Raw genomic sequence first — 18,384 nt, 5'->3', positions numbered from 1 at the left:
GTCTGATTATTACAGGGTAACAATTTATTTAGGTCTGTAATTTTTGAATAATTTACAAATAATTTCTTATAACTTTCCTGGATAGTACTATGTATTTGATGCTAATTATATTTTATTTTCCATATAAAGTTGAAGTATACGCTTTCATACATTTTAGACATTTTTTGCATGTTCAGCTGACCTGCTGCACACTGACAAAAAGAGTTTAAGCTAGTAATTAATCGGAATTAATTAATTATAAGTGTACTAATTGAACACTGTCTCTGTTTTTCCTATAATTACTTCTTTTAAACTTCCTAGTAAAGTTAGGATATTATTCTGTAATTACGGACCCCTAAAATAAAACATTATCTTTAAATGAAAGTATATTGAGTCAGTTTGTGATGCATTCCAGTTTTTAATGAAATAGTTTTTGACAAATTAAGTTTTATCTCAACGCCTCTGCAGCCTACATCTGAAACATTTTTTTTTTTAAAAAAGAAGTACATTAATATGCATCCACTTTATTATAATTATTACTGTTTTTCCTTCAACACTTTTTGACAGCCTGCCAGACAAGCCAGCATACACTTGTTGCTTACAGAAAAGGTGGATGTGTACCTTTTTTTCCTTTGTTTTTTTTTTAATCCAAAGGGACTGATGTCAAAACTAAAATTCAAAAGCTGCTAAAATTTAAATAAGTTAAAATGACTGGTTTCTGCTGTGCAGTCTTCCTGGTACAGGGAAATGTTAGTATGTGTTTATGCTTATGGATGTGTACGAGATTGTTGTTGCTATTGCAGTAATAGAATTTCCATTTATGTTTTTTTAAGAGGCCCAAGGGGCACGATATACTGTACAAACAGATGACAAGGCTCTTGCCTCAAGGGCTTACAGCTCCACAGCCCAACACACTCGAGGACAATAAACCATTCAAACCAACCAGAGTTACCACCTTGCAATAATGAAAGCCATCAGGGACAGAGACCTTGACTGCAAATTCACAAGCTGTGTGTACTACTTTGATATTTTATATAATTTATTGGGGAGCACTTGTTCTCACCCGGGGTATGGATGAAATATGAAAATCAGGTGTGTTTTATTCCAGGTGCATACATTATTATCACTCTAATTACTCTTGTTATATTTGCAATGCGGGAGGCAGCAGACAGAATATAAATCTTTCACTTTTATGAGACTTTTTTTTCCCATATTTTTAACATTTTAAATCAAGTACACAGGTGCAGTTGTGGTGTGAATTGTACCTACTGGTTAAACTGAGTTTTGACAAATTTTAGGACTCATTGAAAATGCGTTCAAACTGAAGGTGAAATGTCTGTGGGAATATGAGCAGTGGGTTGCAAAATAAGGTAGAGGGTGAGAAAAGCAAGAAGATAAATGTCTTGTCTGGTTAGATGAATAAAAGCAGGGCAAGAGGACATTTCTGAGATGAGCAGGGTGAGAATAAACAGAGTGTGTGGCAGAAAAAAAAGAAAAAATACATAAAAGAATAGGGAGAGAAAAATACTGTATGGCAGCTTGCATGGACCAGAGTGTGACATGTCAGTCTCAAAATGTTTCATATTACCAAGCATTCAGATGCTGTTTTAATGTAAAGCTGTGCATATGGTTTTATAGCTATAAAGTTTCATTCAACAAATGTTCTTCACCATTTTTCTTTATTTTGAAGAGGTAAAACTTGCCTCATAAAATTCCAAATCAGAAGCAACCTTGAAAAGAAAAAGCCTCACAACAACCAAAACAAATTGTGACAAAAATGATCAGTCTGAAAAAAGAAAATTTTGAAAAATCAGAACCAAAAAGGCAGAGCATGAAAACATGCAGCCCACATCTTTCATTTTTCTTTTACAGTCTTGACTCAGTGAAAACTGGATTTCAATAGTAGTCGTAACAGTGTTAATATCTTTCAGAAATCATTTCGCCTTGTGCTGTGTTCTCAGAGCATAAATAACATTTAACTGAAGCAACTACAGCTACGATGTCTGCCTTATTTAAGGATATGCCCACCTCATGATGAGGATTGTTGAACAATATGAGAAAAAGAGATACATTTTCTTGTCACGTTAGAAGATATTTTTACAGTTTCCAAGAAAAATAATATTTAATACAGATATCAAGATAATAAGACTTGTTTAAACTCTACATGATGACTTTTCACAGTACAGTGTTATTTTGTAGTAGTCTATTACAGGACATCATTTAGCTTAATTAGACCCCTGTGAATTGCCTATTCGTACATACAGTGTTCCTAGTGCAAAATTTTATTTTTTTAAAAATTATTTTAGTAATACTTTATGTTATAGGTCCTTTAATTTTATAACAGATTCCTGGAATTCGATGTAATTTGCAGGTATTTAACTGTTCATTTGTAGGACGTTTTAGTGAAAGGGTGGTGCAATTTGGTGCAAATTGTGAGAAAAAATGTTAAAAAGTGTTAGGTTGGTTTAGTTGATAAGTACAAACTTATTATATTTAGGTTCCTAGTTATTAATTTGCACAAATTTTTAATAAATGACTGAAAATACTTAGTTTGTGTTAGTATTGTTACATTAGATTCTTTCTTAAAAACTCCTCAATGACCGTATTTCCCAAATTACATAAGAATGGACAGTTACACAGAGATGACTTTTAGGAATTGTTGAAAAAATTACATATGAAACTACAACTCAACTAAAGTAACCTTTTTTCCCCTTTTCATAATTTGTACCAATTTGCACCACCCTTTCTGTAAAATGTCCTTAAAATTAACCATTAAGTACCTGCAAACTGCTCTGAAAATTTCCAGGAGATAAGTAGAAAATTAAGGGACCTGTACGTGTTACCATTATTTTCCATTAACAAAACAAATTTGTTACCTTTTTGCAGGTATTTTTCAATCCACAATAATCTGCAAACAACAAGCAGCACATGCTTGGTTATTGTCTAATGTCATACAAAGTGCAACAAACTGCAGTTGCGAATTCTGACCCTTCTATCAATTAAATGGTCATAATGTTAAATGGACATTATGTGATATTGCAGTGATTTAGCAGAGGGCTCTTGAAGGCTGACTGGGTGTGGAGCTAGAAGTGTTACGTCCTCTTGACTACTGTGTCTCATGTGCATTAACTGAATGAAGTAAAAATACATGAGGTATATAAGCAAATAAGGTGCCTCGTATGATCTATATGACTAAAGAACCAAGGTACTACAATGGTGATCATTTCACATAACCATCATGTGACCTATGTAGTTACCACACCTCCCATTTGTCACGTTGGTCACTGTGATATCAAAACAGGAACTTCAAACTTGTAACATTTTCAAAAGAGAACTGACTGTAAAAGATCCAAATGATGCAATAATAAGTCTGCAGGTACAACATCCTCTTTCCTTGCACTTTAACCACTATAACGGTTACGTAATTTGCACATTAAAACTGAAAGTTCATACTTCCTTCAGATCTGAATGAACAATGTGCTGCTGCTAATATGAAATGTGTTTAAAATCCTTCATTTAACATTTGTAATGTGAAAAAACTGCCATGCTTATGTCTCCTGGCTTTATACAGTAGGAGCAGATCAACAGCTACAGCATGTGGTCTGTATTTTATTTAAACAGAGGTTTTACAGTAGGCAAAAGAGTATTTATGACAGCCTAGAGGCCCTTCACTTGTATTGAAAATAAGTATAAAAATGACCAATTTAAAATGGTTTTAATTGAGAGAAAACTTTATCTATACAGTGGATTGCTCTTGATCAGTACAATTTTTTTTTTTTTTCAAAAATCCTCATGTTTGTACGTGTGTTTTTATAGTTACAGTGCTAGATGTGACAGTAGTCTTAATAATGACTTTGCATTGATCAACATCAAGCTACAAGCTCCCATGAAGGTCTTGCTCGATTTTGGTCATCATCTTTTCAACTCAGTCAAAAGATTTCACAGCTCTAATAAGATGAAAAAGTACAAAGGCACAAAGTAGCATGTACAGCATGACACTGACATTCATCTCAGTTCTCTTGTGTAAAAAAACTGACCTGTGCTTTAACAATTACGGTGCCATACAGCAAAAACTAATTGAAAACTAATAATTACATACAAGGAGCAAGTAGTTTTACAGAACACGAAGAGAAACAGACAAGACTCTTAATGTCTGTAAGTGCCACATTTGTAAAAATGACTTACTTGGAAAAATATAAACTGACAAAACTGTCGTACAAACAACAGTTCCATTCAACACCTCTCTACTAAAAATAGTAGGAGGCAACGACAGTAACACAGCATGGAGTGGTAGAACAGTATTTCCTCTGTATTTATTCAGCAGTGATGTGCCTGCTCAGCAAAAAAAACATTACCACCTTTGGAGCAAATATGACATTAAAATGGATTTGATTACACCACATTTCACTCTAAAATCCCAAACAGAGTTCTTGATTTACCATTATAATAGTATTCAATTTGTTTTCAGTGCTGCAATCTGCAGCAGACCAACTGTACAAAACACAGGGAGCAATGTGGAATTGATTTTAAAATTGCCCCTAAGCACTGTACTGCTGCATAAAAAGTCAGAGGAAAACACTGCATTTTTCACCGCCTGGCTCTCTCAGTATGTGCGGGCTGGTTTGCTGTCCTGGGCCTGGTTGAAGGGATTTGCTGGGCTGGAAGACTCATCCTGTTGATCAATGGACTGGTAGGCATCTCTGTTTCGTGATACAGAGGGGAAACCTGCAGAGACAAGCCAGAAGTCTTCAACAAACACAACCCCTGCCATGCAAATGTATGATTTATAATCATATCTAATCAGGGCCCCTGTTTTGAAGTACCAACTATTGTTGGTATACATAATAAACTTGCTCATGCAAAGAAGTAATACTTAGGAAACTTCTAAAAACCTTCCTCAAATGGTTTTTCACACTGATTTCTCCTACATAGATTTATGACACATTTGAGCAGATTTGTTATCTTGACTCAAGCATCCGGCCCCCTCTGGATAAATAATGATTATACTTTTGGAAACTGTCTTTGCCCATATTAAGTAAAGGACACACTGCCTCTGATGAATGCTGGACTAAGAAAACAGAAAATTACGTTCAAGCCGGCTCTCTGAGTGGTGCTGAAATTCCTCCCATTTCATCATTCTGACAGTGAAGTCTGATGAACTGATTGTACTGTGGCTACTTTGAGGACAGTTTGACCCCAGGAACAGACCATCATGCATGATTTGAGATTGGAGTGTGACCCTGATGTGAGTTTAAACAAACAAGTAATCCATAATCTTTGGAACTGTTTACACTGAAAACCTGTTCATACAAGTTCCTAGGTGCATTATACTTCACATTTACTTTATAGTTAATTCTATGAATGCAGTATACTGACATAATCCATCTGAAATGTCTTATAGGACTCCCCATGATGCTCTACAGCAAACAGCCCCAACTCTGTCATGGCCAGAATACGAATGGCACACACTCTTACCTCTGCATGGTCCAGAGTCCCATTATTGTGATAAACATTTTATGTTAATTAATGCTGCTAATCTCATTGCGGAGGGTTTTGATTATTTGAAAGAAATATATTATTTTTACTCATGCAACTGTGATCTTTATGACATTTTATTTTAAAGCATAAAAATATACAAATAACTCTAAAGGACTGCATTATGCTGAGCTCAACAAATCTTAAATCACATGTATTTTTCCTAAGTATAAAATGCAGCCTAAGCAAACAAACATGTCACAATCATTGTCTATTATGAGTCAACATTATGTTGACTTTAATTAGGCTCATTTGAGGATGTGCACTATCAGGCAGCTCTTCCTTAAATATATGCAAACAAGAAGACACAAGCACAAATGAGGTGTCTGGAGAGTAAAGATATGAATAATACATAGATGCAAACTTGCAAAAACATATAAACACATATAATACAATAGATATGAATACAAACAGACAGTGCTGACAAACAGATCTATGCAGGTAGATATTGGAAGGTAATAAGGACTGATGCAACAGACAGATGAGAAGAAAGATGCACATACATAAATACAAAAAGGAAGATGGACAAAAACACATGAACAAAATAACAATTGGGAAAGAAATGTCAAGAAAAAAAAAGTCTCTTTCTTTTTTTTGTCCTGCAGCCTGATTGGTAATCTTACTTCCTGCATGGAAGAGGATGGAAGAGGATGATTGGAGGAAGAGAAACGGTAAAAAGGAAGAGGCCAGGAATCAATAGCGGCGGCCAATAAAGGCACTGTCAGCACTATCCGTAGTGCATCGACTGTCCACAGATGTCTCTAGGTCTGAGAGGGCAGCAGATAAGAAGAAGAAGAAGAAGAAGAAGAAGAAGAAGAAGAAGAAGAAGAAGAAGAAGAAGAAGAAGAGAAAAGAAAAGAAAAGAAAAGAAAAGAAAAGAAAAGAAAAGAAAAGAAAAGAGAAGAAAAGAAAAGAAAAGAGACAAATGATGAAATCATGACAGGAATAACAAGACATCACGAGAGTTCACTTAGAAAAAACATGACAGTGCAGTGTGACGAACAGCAGGACAGACTGTTACAGATAATGGCATGCAAGAAAAGAACAGCGAAATTTATTAAATTTTGATAAATTCTTACACATGAGAATTTCACAATAATTGACTGAGAATGTTCAATTGCTAATGCCGCCCCCCCTTAGTTACTGTTGCTATGCATATCAAGCTTTCTGATGTAGCACATTTCATGTTTGTGTTTACAGTGATAATGGTGGAAGATTAGGGCACTCGAAATTAGTGGTAATTCTTGAAACAATGGGGTGCACCATTTCAGGCAGAAGGAGACAAAAATCAGACTTCTCATTCATGGCTGGTGACTGTTGATTTTGCTGAAATAACAACCATCGCTGGCAGATTTTAGTATCTCACAGTGGATGTGACAGTCATGAACAGAGCTTTTCCTAATGTCACTTGTAAGTAGTTTGATGATGATAAGCTAAGAGTTGCAACAATTAGTTTTAATTAACTATTTTGATAATTGATTTATCGTTTTGAGCCATTTTTAAAGAAAACAATTACTAAAAATCTCTTGTTCCAGCTTCTTAGATGTGAATATTTCCTGGTTTAATTAGTCTTCTATGATAATAAACTAAATATCTTTGGGTTGTTGGCTGTTGGGACAAAACAAGACATTTGAGGTTTCATCTTGGGTATTGAAAACGATTGACAATTTTCATCATTTTCTGACATTTTATAGACCATATGACCAACCAATTAATCGACAAAATAACTGACAGATTAATTGATAATGAAAATAATCATTAGTTAAAACCCTAGATAAGCTAAATCTTAGCTTTAGAAGTGGTTCATGTTGCCACTGGAGGTAGTAAGCTAGTTTGCTGCTTCTTGTACAGCAGACAAACACACAGTTTAATCCATTCCTCACAGTTCTGCTGTTGTGTTTTTTGCTAAAAGCCTCAAAAAGACAAAACAACCTTAAACTTGTATATCGACTATCGTTCTCACTACAGCCCCATGCTCACTGCTTCAGCATGCTGCCAAATCCAACGCTTGACAGAAACTGCCACGCCTAGTTACGATTGCTAAAATATGCGATTTCTCGGTCTTGCAGCCTTTATTGTATCAAGCAAACATACAAGTAAAACCAAATACACAACCACAAAATGATTTAAATGACAGAACAGGGCCGGCAATTAAAACACAGGGAGCCCTGAATACCTGAATCAACAATTCACTCAGATGCACCTGATTGCCTCTGCTTCCCAGAGTGCTGAGTGCAGCAGGGAACCATGTTAATGCCAGCTACGCAATCAGACAGCAATTAAAACAAGCATTGTGTGAAATCAACATTAGCTACATTCATCTGTCACTACACGTCGCTACACAGTCTAATGGATACACCTGCTGTGTGTATGTGACGATTCATCAATATTCAATTACTCTCAAACATACAAATCACGAGATTTTGTCAACGGCAGTGCTTCATGGCAGTGCAGGAGAAATTACATTACTTTCCCCAGTGTGTAAATTACTATTTAAGCTGAAAGCTAAAAATAAGTCTTTTTAGCATTATACCCCCCATCTCCATGTTTGCTTTTATCATTCTATTTGGTGTACCTTTTGTAAAGCCAAACACTGAGCACATCTGGGCAAGAGGACAAGAAAAGTTGACTGTCCCTACATGGAGCCATTCTCCTCACTGCTACCATCAAATCAAACACAACAAATGATGAATACAACCACCTCTGTTTAATCCAAATAGATGAGTAACATTTCGTAGGATTTACGAGTCCAGCAGACGTCACAGCTCGGTGGGATTTCTGATGGAGCCGCTCTCAGCGTAGTGAGTCCAAGTCCACAAATCAATGACCACACACGGCTAATCAAAGAACACATCTTCAGTATCTCCTGACTAGTCAATGGAAGAAGTGTATTTATCATCTGTTTGCCCACAAGGAGAGAGCTATACACTCAACGGTCAATAACATCACAAAATCTCTATTTCTGTGGACAAACATGTTGCTCCAGTACAAATTCTATCTGTGTCTATTTTCACATCACTTCTGAGCTATTTTGCTCTCATGCCAGATCATAAGTTTTTCACATCGCATGGATCTATAATGTTCCTTCATGCAGAATAAACCTGAGTCAAATTGGTGGCCGGGATGGGACATAAATGTTATAAACAACTCGTGGATAAATGATTTCCTTGCCCTGGCCAAACTGCAGCTCAGATATTTCACTGCATTTAAAGTCTTGTGACTGTAACTAATTACTTTGACTGTGGAATCATCTGCCAGTGGTTTAGCACAGAGTCTTCCCAGTTTGTGCTGCACTTGGCAAGCCTTTCATGACAAACAGCATAAAACAACATGGAGGGGAATCTCAAAGCACCCCTTGGACACATGCATCACACTGTACCTCCAGCTTTGGTCATACTCATGTTTATTTTGTATGGAGTGGGAAACCTGAGATATTTTAGATTATTTTCTTCACTGGTTCCAAATTAAACTAGACTGTGATCTTGCAAGATGAAACCCTGAGTTCAGTCATTTTTTTTTTGGGTCATCTGCTTCTCGAAATGGAATTAGATCATGCTCAGTTGATTTCCAAATTATTGGAAGATACAATCATTTTCCACTGTAAAAATCTAATTTTTGGAAGCAGCCAGAGCTAAAATCTGCATTGCATGAACTCTTCTTCATAACCATCCTCAGTGGCACTTGACAACATCTTCAGAGGCCCAGAATCTCCTTATGTTACTGTACTTGAATAAGTGAGAAACATCTGGGGCCACTCACCAAAGTTGACGTTGTAATCTCCTCCACGTTCCCGGTACATTTGGTAGACAAAGAAGCAGGACGCAGGTTTGAGAAGCAGACTGAGGATGGCCATCCCTGCGCTGAAGCGAAACACGTCACGTCCCCTTTCTGCAGCGAAGTCATTCAATGGGTAATAGATCCCAAAATGGATGATGTCAGTCAATATCGTCACGGTCATCCCCATCAGAAACTGCAAGAGGAAAGGACAAAAGACAGAGACAGACGTCTTGTCTTAATGGACACACATGGTATATCAGTTTTTTCGACTTATTGTATATGTCACATTATGCTGCATGGAAAAGATTCCTTGCAACATACAATACTATGTGTGGAAAATAAAGTAACTCCAATGCTGAAGAAAACAGCTTTCTGAGGAGAAACGAGAGAAAAATCACACACTGTACAAAAGTGATGCCAGAATGTCATACTGACGATTGCAGGCAGTGAAGAAGAAAGAAGGAATAGAAAACACCTTTGGCTTTTTGATGATGATCAACTCTTTGAAGTGTACTGTATGTGTATCATCATCATTATCATATCATCTAGGACAGTCATTAGCATCAGAAATAACTCTTCAAAAGCCAGAAATGAAAACTTAAATATGTGACTAGTTGACACTTGAAAAGATACACTGAACTCACTTTAAACACTTTACAGATATTGGAGTTAATGCTAAAAAAAAAAAAAAAACATGCAGTAGGCTTCACAGCACATGAAGAAGCAGGACTATCTCCCAGATCCAGTGAATGAGAGAATTGATGATTTGACTTTGAAGATAGATGCATTATGAACCACAAAGAATTCTGTTTATTAGTTATTTTGTCAATTTTCTTTTCTCTTTATTGCCAACTCAGTCCACAAGGATCTTCCCTCAGGGACCTTGGCTGTAAGAAAAAGTAACACTGGACTTTAAATCACAAAAGGCAAAAGGCTTCCTGGTGGCAATAGGTGTCATAGCTTCAATCCAGTGACACTCCAAATCTATTAATGTCAAATGTGTCATTGAGCAAGAAACTGTGGCTATGTCCTCACTCCAAACTCTCACTGTGGTGCATTTGTCTGGCATGTGACACGCCTTCACAGCCAGTGTGGCGATCTGACACACTCTGAAAGGCACAGCTACTGTACTCTGTGCTGAATTAAGAGAGGGCTATCTTTCTCAAAGCGATGCTCACAGATTGGCCTAGATTCCACAGACAAATAGTTTAGCACGGATACGCAGTGCTGTGATTTAGACTCCTGTACGTGTCACATGATGGTAAGATTACAGCATGTGTGAAGGAATAAAGGCAAGGACTCACCATGAGCACGGCGTCGATCGAGTCCCTCTGTGCGATCGCCCAGACCCCGATGGCAAAAACACTGAAGTTCCCCCAAGCGAAGGAGCTGGGCAGCCACGCCATGCATCCCCTGCAGCAAACATATACTTTACACACTCCAGGAATAATGTTTGATTACATGAAGTACAGGAAGTGGATGTTAAAAAGTACTGTAGGCCTGAATCAAAATTGTGAGTCAGTCTCTGTGTGAGCATGTGTTTGTGTGTAAGGTGCCAGAAGAGGAGAGAAATTCCTCAAGTTTGTGAAGAAAAAGAGATGTGCTCGCACTCACACTCACCATACTGTAAGCAGCCAGTGTACCAGTACTATGGCCTATGACAGAGAACAAAAGACAAGTGTTGAGAAGAGAAGAATCGTTAAGGACCTTTTAAGCTGGGATGATTATTCAATTGACAGAAAAATAATCATTTGCAGACCAAAAACTCCAAACATTCCCTGGTTCCAGCTTCTTCACTGTGCAGATTTCCTGCTTTTCTCTGTTTTATATAATTGTTAATTGGATGTCTTCTGAGTTTTGGAAATTGGTTGGACAAAACAACACATTTGAATCTGTCACACATCATTCTGGGAAATAATGTCAATAATCAATAGTTGCATCCTCAGTTCAGTCTATGTGAGATCACAAATGACAAATCAAGAAACCTCATGAAGCGTTTGATTAATTTTCATCTGGTATAAAATATAAAGCTGCATCAGGATGGCTGATATCATGGCTCCACAGATTGCTGGTTTGAATTTTTTGTACCCAAATTATGAATTAGAAATTGCACCATCTTGCACAGAATATCACAGCCTGAGGTACATTTACATTTCTTCCTTTTCTTCTTTTAAAATCACAAGTTTAAGTTTTGAATACAAGTGGTTTTGAACAATTTCAATTGTCTTTAAAAGTAGCAACAAATTGCATTATTTAATTAAATGATGTTTCCTTTAATAGTTGCAACATGACGTGCGTGAGAATCATTCATTAAAGGCATCAATTCACCCTTGTATGCCTAAACATAACAAGTGACGCAATTGTCAATAACTGACAAGATATTGGGTAATGTAATGAGTAATAGAGCCACTTCTTTCCGCTTCTAGCACCGAGTAGACTCTATATCAGTTTTTGTTTCATAATTAATTTCTTATAGCAGATTCATCACTATGTTGCTGTTTCTCATAATGTTATACTCTGTCCACAGTTCTGCTGAAATCGCCGAAAAAAAGTCTGTACAGTTTCACACTTCCCTGAATAACTTTTTTACCACTTAACAAAAACACAAGCACAGATGTCATGTGTGTCTCAAGCTGAGGTGGGTATTACTCACAGAAGAAATTCCAAGGAGAATTGAGCAACAAAGTTTACATCAACATCAATGTTAACACCAGTCTTTGTTAAACACTTTACAAAAACAGGCTATCATAAAGACTTCCAGCATTAAAATGAAGTAAACAGCAACCTCACCTTTAGATTTATGGCAGGGATTTCCATAATGAGGCTGTTTGGTCAAAGCAGCTCTACCTTGATCCGATTCAGTGCTTCAACTTGTTGAGGGCCACATGAACAAACACTGTAGGTTTTCTCTTGCACAAACTTCTCTGCAAGACTCCTCCTCCCCTCAGAGCTCAGCCTGCAAACACAAACCATGTGACAGCAGCCTGACTCCTTCCCATGTGACTCCTACCCTCACCTCTCCCTCCCTCCCTCCCCCCCAACCCCCACCCTCCACCCTCCACCCATGCCTTCACCCCCTCAGAAAAAGGAAACCACATGAGCATCAACATTGGTCACAGTTTCTTTTTTTTTTTTTTTAATTTGCAGCGTTCAGTGAGTGCGGTGTCCCTCCAGTGGTTCACTATGAATGATCAGGAATGTAGCATGTCTGATTGAACATTAAAAGATAAAAATCTGCTCAGTTAAACTCACAGATAAAATAATAAAAAAAACATATAAAATGTAAAAAAGATATTCATGTGATTTAAATTCAGTATTTTACTATTACTATTTTTACTTGTCACTCAAACAAAATAACATGGCATGCAACACATTTTGTGACGGTTGTAATGGCCGTAGCTTTGTGCCTGCAGCAGATTGATTTAAAATGTGACTGAAGAGAAGAATTTCACTAGAAGAGGCTTTTGAAGTTTGACACAAGCACCAATATGTTTAAATTAATGATGCAGGCTGTAGTTTTTGAACAATTTCAGTCAGAATCATTTCTAGCAGCACTACATCTCTAATACTAATCAAAATGGTAACCAGCTCCATGAAGGAAAACTTGAACCCTAAAACATTTTAGATTTTAAACACAGACATTATGTTTTCATCAGCACCGACTAGCAGCACTGTAAGGCTGTACTCAGGCACAGCGGTGCTTTGAACTAATCTTAATGTCAGCATGCAACATGCTCACAATGACAATACTAATATGTTGATGTTTAGCAGGTAAAATGTTTACCATGTTCTTTAGCATATTAGCATGCTAACATTTGCAAAGTAGCGCTAAACACAAAGTGCAGCTGTGGCTGATGGGACTGTCATGCCATAAACTATAAAAGTATTGGACAAATAAAAATTTTAACCTGCGCTAGATGAAAAGTTGGAATCACCAAAGTTTTTAAATTCATCTTGAAGTGAACATGAATGTCTGTGCTAAATTTTAATGGTAACTAATAACTATCAAGTCATATCACTCAAATCCACAAATGTCGACCTCATGGTGATGCTAAATAAAAAGTCAGAGGATCACCACAGTAAGTAGGATTCATTCTCTGGGGATCTGTAAAATTTCATGACAATCCATCTAATAGTTGTTGAGATATTTCGGCCTGGACCAAAGTGTCGCACCAATCAACAGGCCGACCAGATACCAAATCGATTAAAATATCTCCGCCAACAGCAGCCTCACCATGCATGGACTGCAGCCTTTCCTGGACAGATGAGTGTTTCTGGAGAAGTAGTTGGTCTATTTTGAGCAACATTAAGGCTAGTTTAGGTTTAGGTTAGTAAATTGGTTGGTAACACATACAGATTGACATGTGACTGACTCAGATTTCAAACCAAATCTTACCATTTTCAGGCTGATGGCGCATTTTGTTGGCTTTGGCTGGTAAAGTTTTTCAAGGGCTGAAGATTTTCTCCCAATATTTCAATGCTTTGTTTATTTCATGCAATATACTGTATTTCAGCAACCACAGCTCAGATTACCATGAAGTTTAGTATGGATTCATGGTCGTCAGAGGATGACTCCTATTGATTTCTAGTGATCAATCAAACGCATTATTGTTTTACCTTTAACAGTCACTCTCCTCCTGGGGAGTGTGTTTTATCTTATCTCATTGTATCTCGTTAGAATCATTATCTCTTTTCTAAGGAAGACATACAACTGCAGCAGCACACTTACAAGAAGAAGAAATCAATAGGAGTTGTGTGATAGATGCCCATTAACGCACAATTCCAGTTTGTAACAACTTGGGTCTTATTTTTATGGTATCAGCTATCATTTCTATTGGATATGATAACATTGCACTTGCCAAAGAAATTGCTTGGATCTGGAAATACAGCAACATTGTAACAATTCAGTTAGACAATCAGACAGATCTCAGCACCTCAAAACTATAAAAATAAGATGTAAGTTGTAATGAAACAGAATTATCTTTTAATAGAAATTGTACGGCAAGTGTTCACAGACTTGCAATCCATTTTTATGTTTGAAAAGGCTCAGGGCTGGTGGATATGGGATTTTCACCTTCATTGTTCCCCCTCCAGATTTCAAAACACACTTATACACTCCTTTCCAATAGTGCAGAGAGAGTAAATACTTCACCTTATGAAATATGAAATAAAATGAAATAAATAATAAATAAATACAAATAAAATAAAAATGATCTGAAAACTCAGTGTATCACTCCATCTTCGTCTCACCTGATTATACTCCCACCTGTTATCATATGGCCAAAGTTTTTCCTAAGGTCACATCTTAGCAACTGAATCATCTCCTTGACAACTAAACAAACTCCTGGTTGAGAGCACTGGAAAAAGCTAGTAGGTGGACCTTGAATTAGTATTATACTGTATGTAAAACTTCTATTCCCAAGGTGAAGAATCAATGTTCATACTCCTGTTTATGTTAACATATACTATACAGATATGTCTCTATATATACTATACCTATACCTTTATATCTATATACAGTAGTGTGCCAAGGTTTTAGGCACTAAAAGTAAAGTGAGGATGCTTTCAAAAGTAATGCCATGAATAGTTTTTATTAATCACTTAACTTTATACAAATTGCAATAAACAAAAACAGAAATAAATATTTGCTGTAACCATGCTTTACCTTTAAAACAGCACCAGTTCTCCTAAATATACTTGCACACAGTTTTTCATACTTGGCAGGTAGGTTTTTCCAAGCATTTTGGAGAACTTGCCATAGTTCTTCTGTGGATTTAGGTGTCTCAGTTGCTTCTGTCTCTTCATGTAACAGAGACTGACTGCATGATGTTGAGATCAGGGCTCTGTGGGGGCCATACCAACTGTTACACAATCAGTAGGGATGTGCAGAAAGCCCAGTATTTGTATTTGTATCTGTATTTGTTGAGGCCGCAAAATTATTTGTATTTGTATTTGTATTCAAATCAAAGTGGAAAGAGGCTTAAAAATCCTGTTTTTGTTTTTATTGCACTGTCATTTTGAGGCGATTATTGCTTTGCACTTTTCATTTATTGCCTATTTTTACAACCTAACTTTGTGGAAAGGAGAAGGGGAACAACAGGTTATGGAGAGTCCCTTGGGAGCACTTCGCGTGTGTCAGTAGTTCAGCTTTATCTCCGTTGAACACGCCCAACTCTGGGAGTGATGTCCATATTAGGAAATGTGCGTCATGTAGCAGGTGGATGTAACTCCCCTCGTTGAGATCTGCTGATCGACGTAACAACAGAGCAGAGGAGAGAGACTGACATAGCGATGTAACCGACCTGCGAGCGGGTATTTCATCCTGAAAAAAAATAATTTTTAAAATATTTGTACGAAACAAATATTCGTAAAAAAAAAAAAAAAACACTATTTGTGTTTTGCCAAATAATATATTTGTATTCGGGCACACCCCTGCCAATCAGATGCCTCCTTCATGGTATTGCAGAATGGATAGGAATCTAAACATATAACGTGCCTAAAACTTTTGCACAATATTGTATCATTTTCCTACTTTCTCTTTGTTTTGGGGCTTCACAGCTCACTTTGCTAAATGCACAAAATCATGAAATATTAGTCACTTCTGAGTACTGTGACTGACATTTGCCCTCCTCACGATTGCTTATTCAAAATGGTGTCAGTCATGAGATTTAAGCACATTTAGCTCTTGAACTCACTGTAAGTCACCGTGGAAACGGCCAACAACCACGTCTTTAAAATGCTAATGTGAAATGCACCCTTGGTGATTTTTTTCTCTCTACAATCAGACACACTCTGATTCATCCCTTTGCACTTTCTGTCCACTTATTTCTTAAAGGAGATGATCCATTGTATGTATGCCTCAAGCATGGCAGATGGCTCTTACACTCACATAGCTGATGTGAACCCTGACCTCCTGGTGACCTCTGATCCCCGTGACAGCCCATGATTCAAGACCTTTCTCTCTCTCTCTGAAGTATTTATCCTTTCAAACACATCAGAGATTAATTTAGCAGCCTTAATATTCTGTGTTTGTATGTATGTGTTTCAAAATGAGATTGTGGTGTGACAGATGGACATTATTTAATTTGAGTTGTAATGTCTTTAACCACCGGAGGAAAAGCAATTCCAGGAGCAACTAATGTAATTGCAAATAAATGATCCTTTTTATGTCCTAACCTGCAGTGACAGATGTCACAAGTGACTGGCAGACTCATAAATGTAATGCTACACAGATTGTGTTCAATATCCATCTTCCACACGTCATTTGTACACATTGTATCTATTTTCAATACCCAATTTCCTTCTCATTAAATGGTTTATGGGTTTATTTTTATTGTCTCTGACACTGTAAAGAGACTGCAGCATTTCTCTCAGCTTTGTTCACTCGTATGTAAATTGTTCTCACTGTTGTACCTGTGTCCTTTAGAGAGTGCCCTAATCTTAAAAAGTTAGGATAGAAACTTTGGTAATTAATTACTTAAAGGAGGCCACAAGAAAGGTAGAAGTGCCTTCATGGTGCTGTTGATGTGAAGCTGCAGCTCTGCCGGGATGTGGCTGCGCGTAATCTATCACTCCGCTGGCTGCTGGCCAACAGGGTACTCCACTAGAGCACTCTGTCAGAGGTAAGTATTAAAAATACATCACTGCTGCTTTTATTCTGTGGCCGTAAATCAGGATGGCACAATCACAGTCCAACTGAGCTGCTGGTTAGGGAAGAAAAATGAGTGGTACTTTCTCCAGCTAATCAAATATTGATATGGATAGATTTTCAGAGGCTCGTGTGTTCGGATCATAGACACGGTGAATGTTATTGCTTGCACTTACTCTAATGTGTCGTAAGCTTTGCATTAAAAGGTTCTCACACAGTTCAGATCAGTCGGGAGATAATAAGCTTCAAATTTGCAGCGTCCATTTCATGGAGACAGATGGCGCCTTAGACAACTGAAAAGGTTTATGTGACAAAATCAGTTCTGAGAAAAGGTCACATGGATCTTTCTAATACCAATATCATAATTTGTATTTCTTTGCATCATTCTGAAGAATTTCTCTCTTCCCCAAAACATCAACTGAATTGTAAGATAACGAAGGAAGGGACATTTTAACAGATGTGTGAAACAAGCCATTAAAGCGCTTGCCCTTCGTCAAAACAGCAGCTCATTTACCTCCAGCCACATGCTCTGTGTTCTGTTCAGGCCCAAATAGGTATTTCATAACAGAAGCAATCAATCATTTTCTTTGCACAATGTCTCCTTGTAATTTTAACACTTTTGGTACATTTTGCTGGTAATGCTTTTACTTAAGTAGGATTACTTAGGATTTGGAATGCTGCACTTGTAATGGAGTATTTTTACATGGTTGTACTGGTATATTTTTACTTAAGTAAAGGATCTGAATACCTCTTCCGACACTGCCTTCAAATGGTCATGTCCCTGAGCTAGGCTGTGATCCCATCAGACAGCTCAAACAAAACAAAATGACAGTGACAAATTTGTTTTAGCCAAATCTTGCAAGATCTGTCCAATCTGACATGCTGCATGACGGCTCACAACACAGCCGTCAGACTACACAGTGATGACAGGACAAAATGAAGCTGCAGGTTTACTCCCCACAAAAGTCATGTCCTCATTACTATTATATATTACAATAGTGTGATAATTTGTCAATATACTATATTGACATATAATATATTCTTGTGATGCAATGACATCTGTGAAAGTGGCCTTTTTAAGGGCTGAACATGAGCTTTTGGGACAAAAATGTATATATAGTGCGATGTAACTGTAATGTAATATATTGTATGTAATTCATGCTAATGCCTAATAAAGATGAAGGTCAGTGTTACAAATATAGGCAGGTTTACACAGCAAAATGTTTATCCTAGTAAGTGTTTAATCATGAAAACGAAAAAAGGCAGAAAAACACAATATATAGACAAACATGTGTTTAAGTACAGTATAAATAAAACATATATTAAGACATGTAAAAGGACGGTCAAACAAGCATCTTTGTTTATCATACTACTGTTAAGTACATTTTGAAGAGTAGTGGTATCAATTTTTTAAAAAAGCTGTTGGCAATTTAAACACATTCATA

At 37.0% G+C, this 18,384-nt stretch overlaps 1 protein-coding gene across 3 annotated transcripts; it reads right to left on the bottom strand.

Annotated features, from left to right (window-relative positions):
* Positions 1–1,639: 1,639 nt before the first annotated feature.
* Positions 1,640–12,248, bottom strand: agtrap (angiotensin II receptor-associated protein). 3 transcript variants are annotated; one of them, XR_010928117.1, is made up of 6 exons: positions 12,082–12,248; positions 10,912–10,946; positions 10,596–10,704; positions 9,274–9,484; positions 6,138–6,281; positions 4,578–4,704 (listed from the first exon to the last, which is right to left on the bottom strand). XR_010928117.1 is itself a non-coding variant. In XM_067586484.1 (5 exons), exons 1-5 carry the CDS (start codon positions 12,106–12,108, stop codon positions 4,583–4,585), a joined length of 504 nt encoding a protein of 167 aa, XP_067442585.1. In that variant the 5' UTR covers positions 12,109–12,244; the 3' UTR covers positions 1,640–4,582. The 3 variants fall into 3 exon arrangements, 2 of the variants coding, with proteins under 2 accessions (XP_067442585.1, XP_067442586.1); XM_067586484.1 differs by lacking the exon at positions 6,138–6,281 and having other exon boundaries at positions 1,640–4,704; positions 12,082–12,244; XM_067586485.1 differs by lacking the exon at positions 4,578–4,704 and having other exon boundaries at positions 5,493–6,281.
* Positions 12,249–18,384: the final 6,136 nt, after the last annotated feature.

Source organism: Thunnus thynnus, chromosome 4, assembly GCF_963924715.1.
Source record: "Thunnus thynnus chromosome 4, fThuThy2.1, whole genome shotgun sequence".
Classification (NCBI taxonomy): domain Eukaryota; kingdom Metazoa; phylum Chordata; class Actinopteri; order Scombriformes; family Scombridae; genus Thunnus; species Thunnus thynnus.
This window is presented reverse-complemented; position numbering and strand designations above follow the sequence as displayed.

Bases quoted from the DNA above. Each gene is read 5' to 3' on its own strand.
- agtrap (XM_067586484.1), bottom strand. From the start codon at position 12,108: ATGGAAATCCCTGCCATAAATCTAAAG. The intron at 9,485-10,595 runs GTGAGTCCTTGC...TTCCTCTTGCAG, and splicing joins CGATCGACGCCGTGCTCATG to TTTCTGATGGGGATGACCGT. The intron at 4,705-9,273 runs GTGAGTGGCCCC...TTGTCTCTGCAG, and splicing joins AGATTACAACGTCAACTTTG to GTTTCCCCTCTGTATCACGA.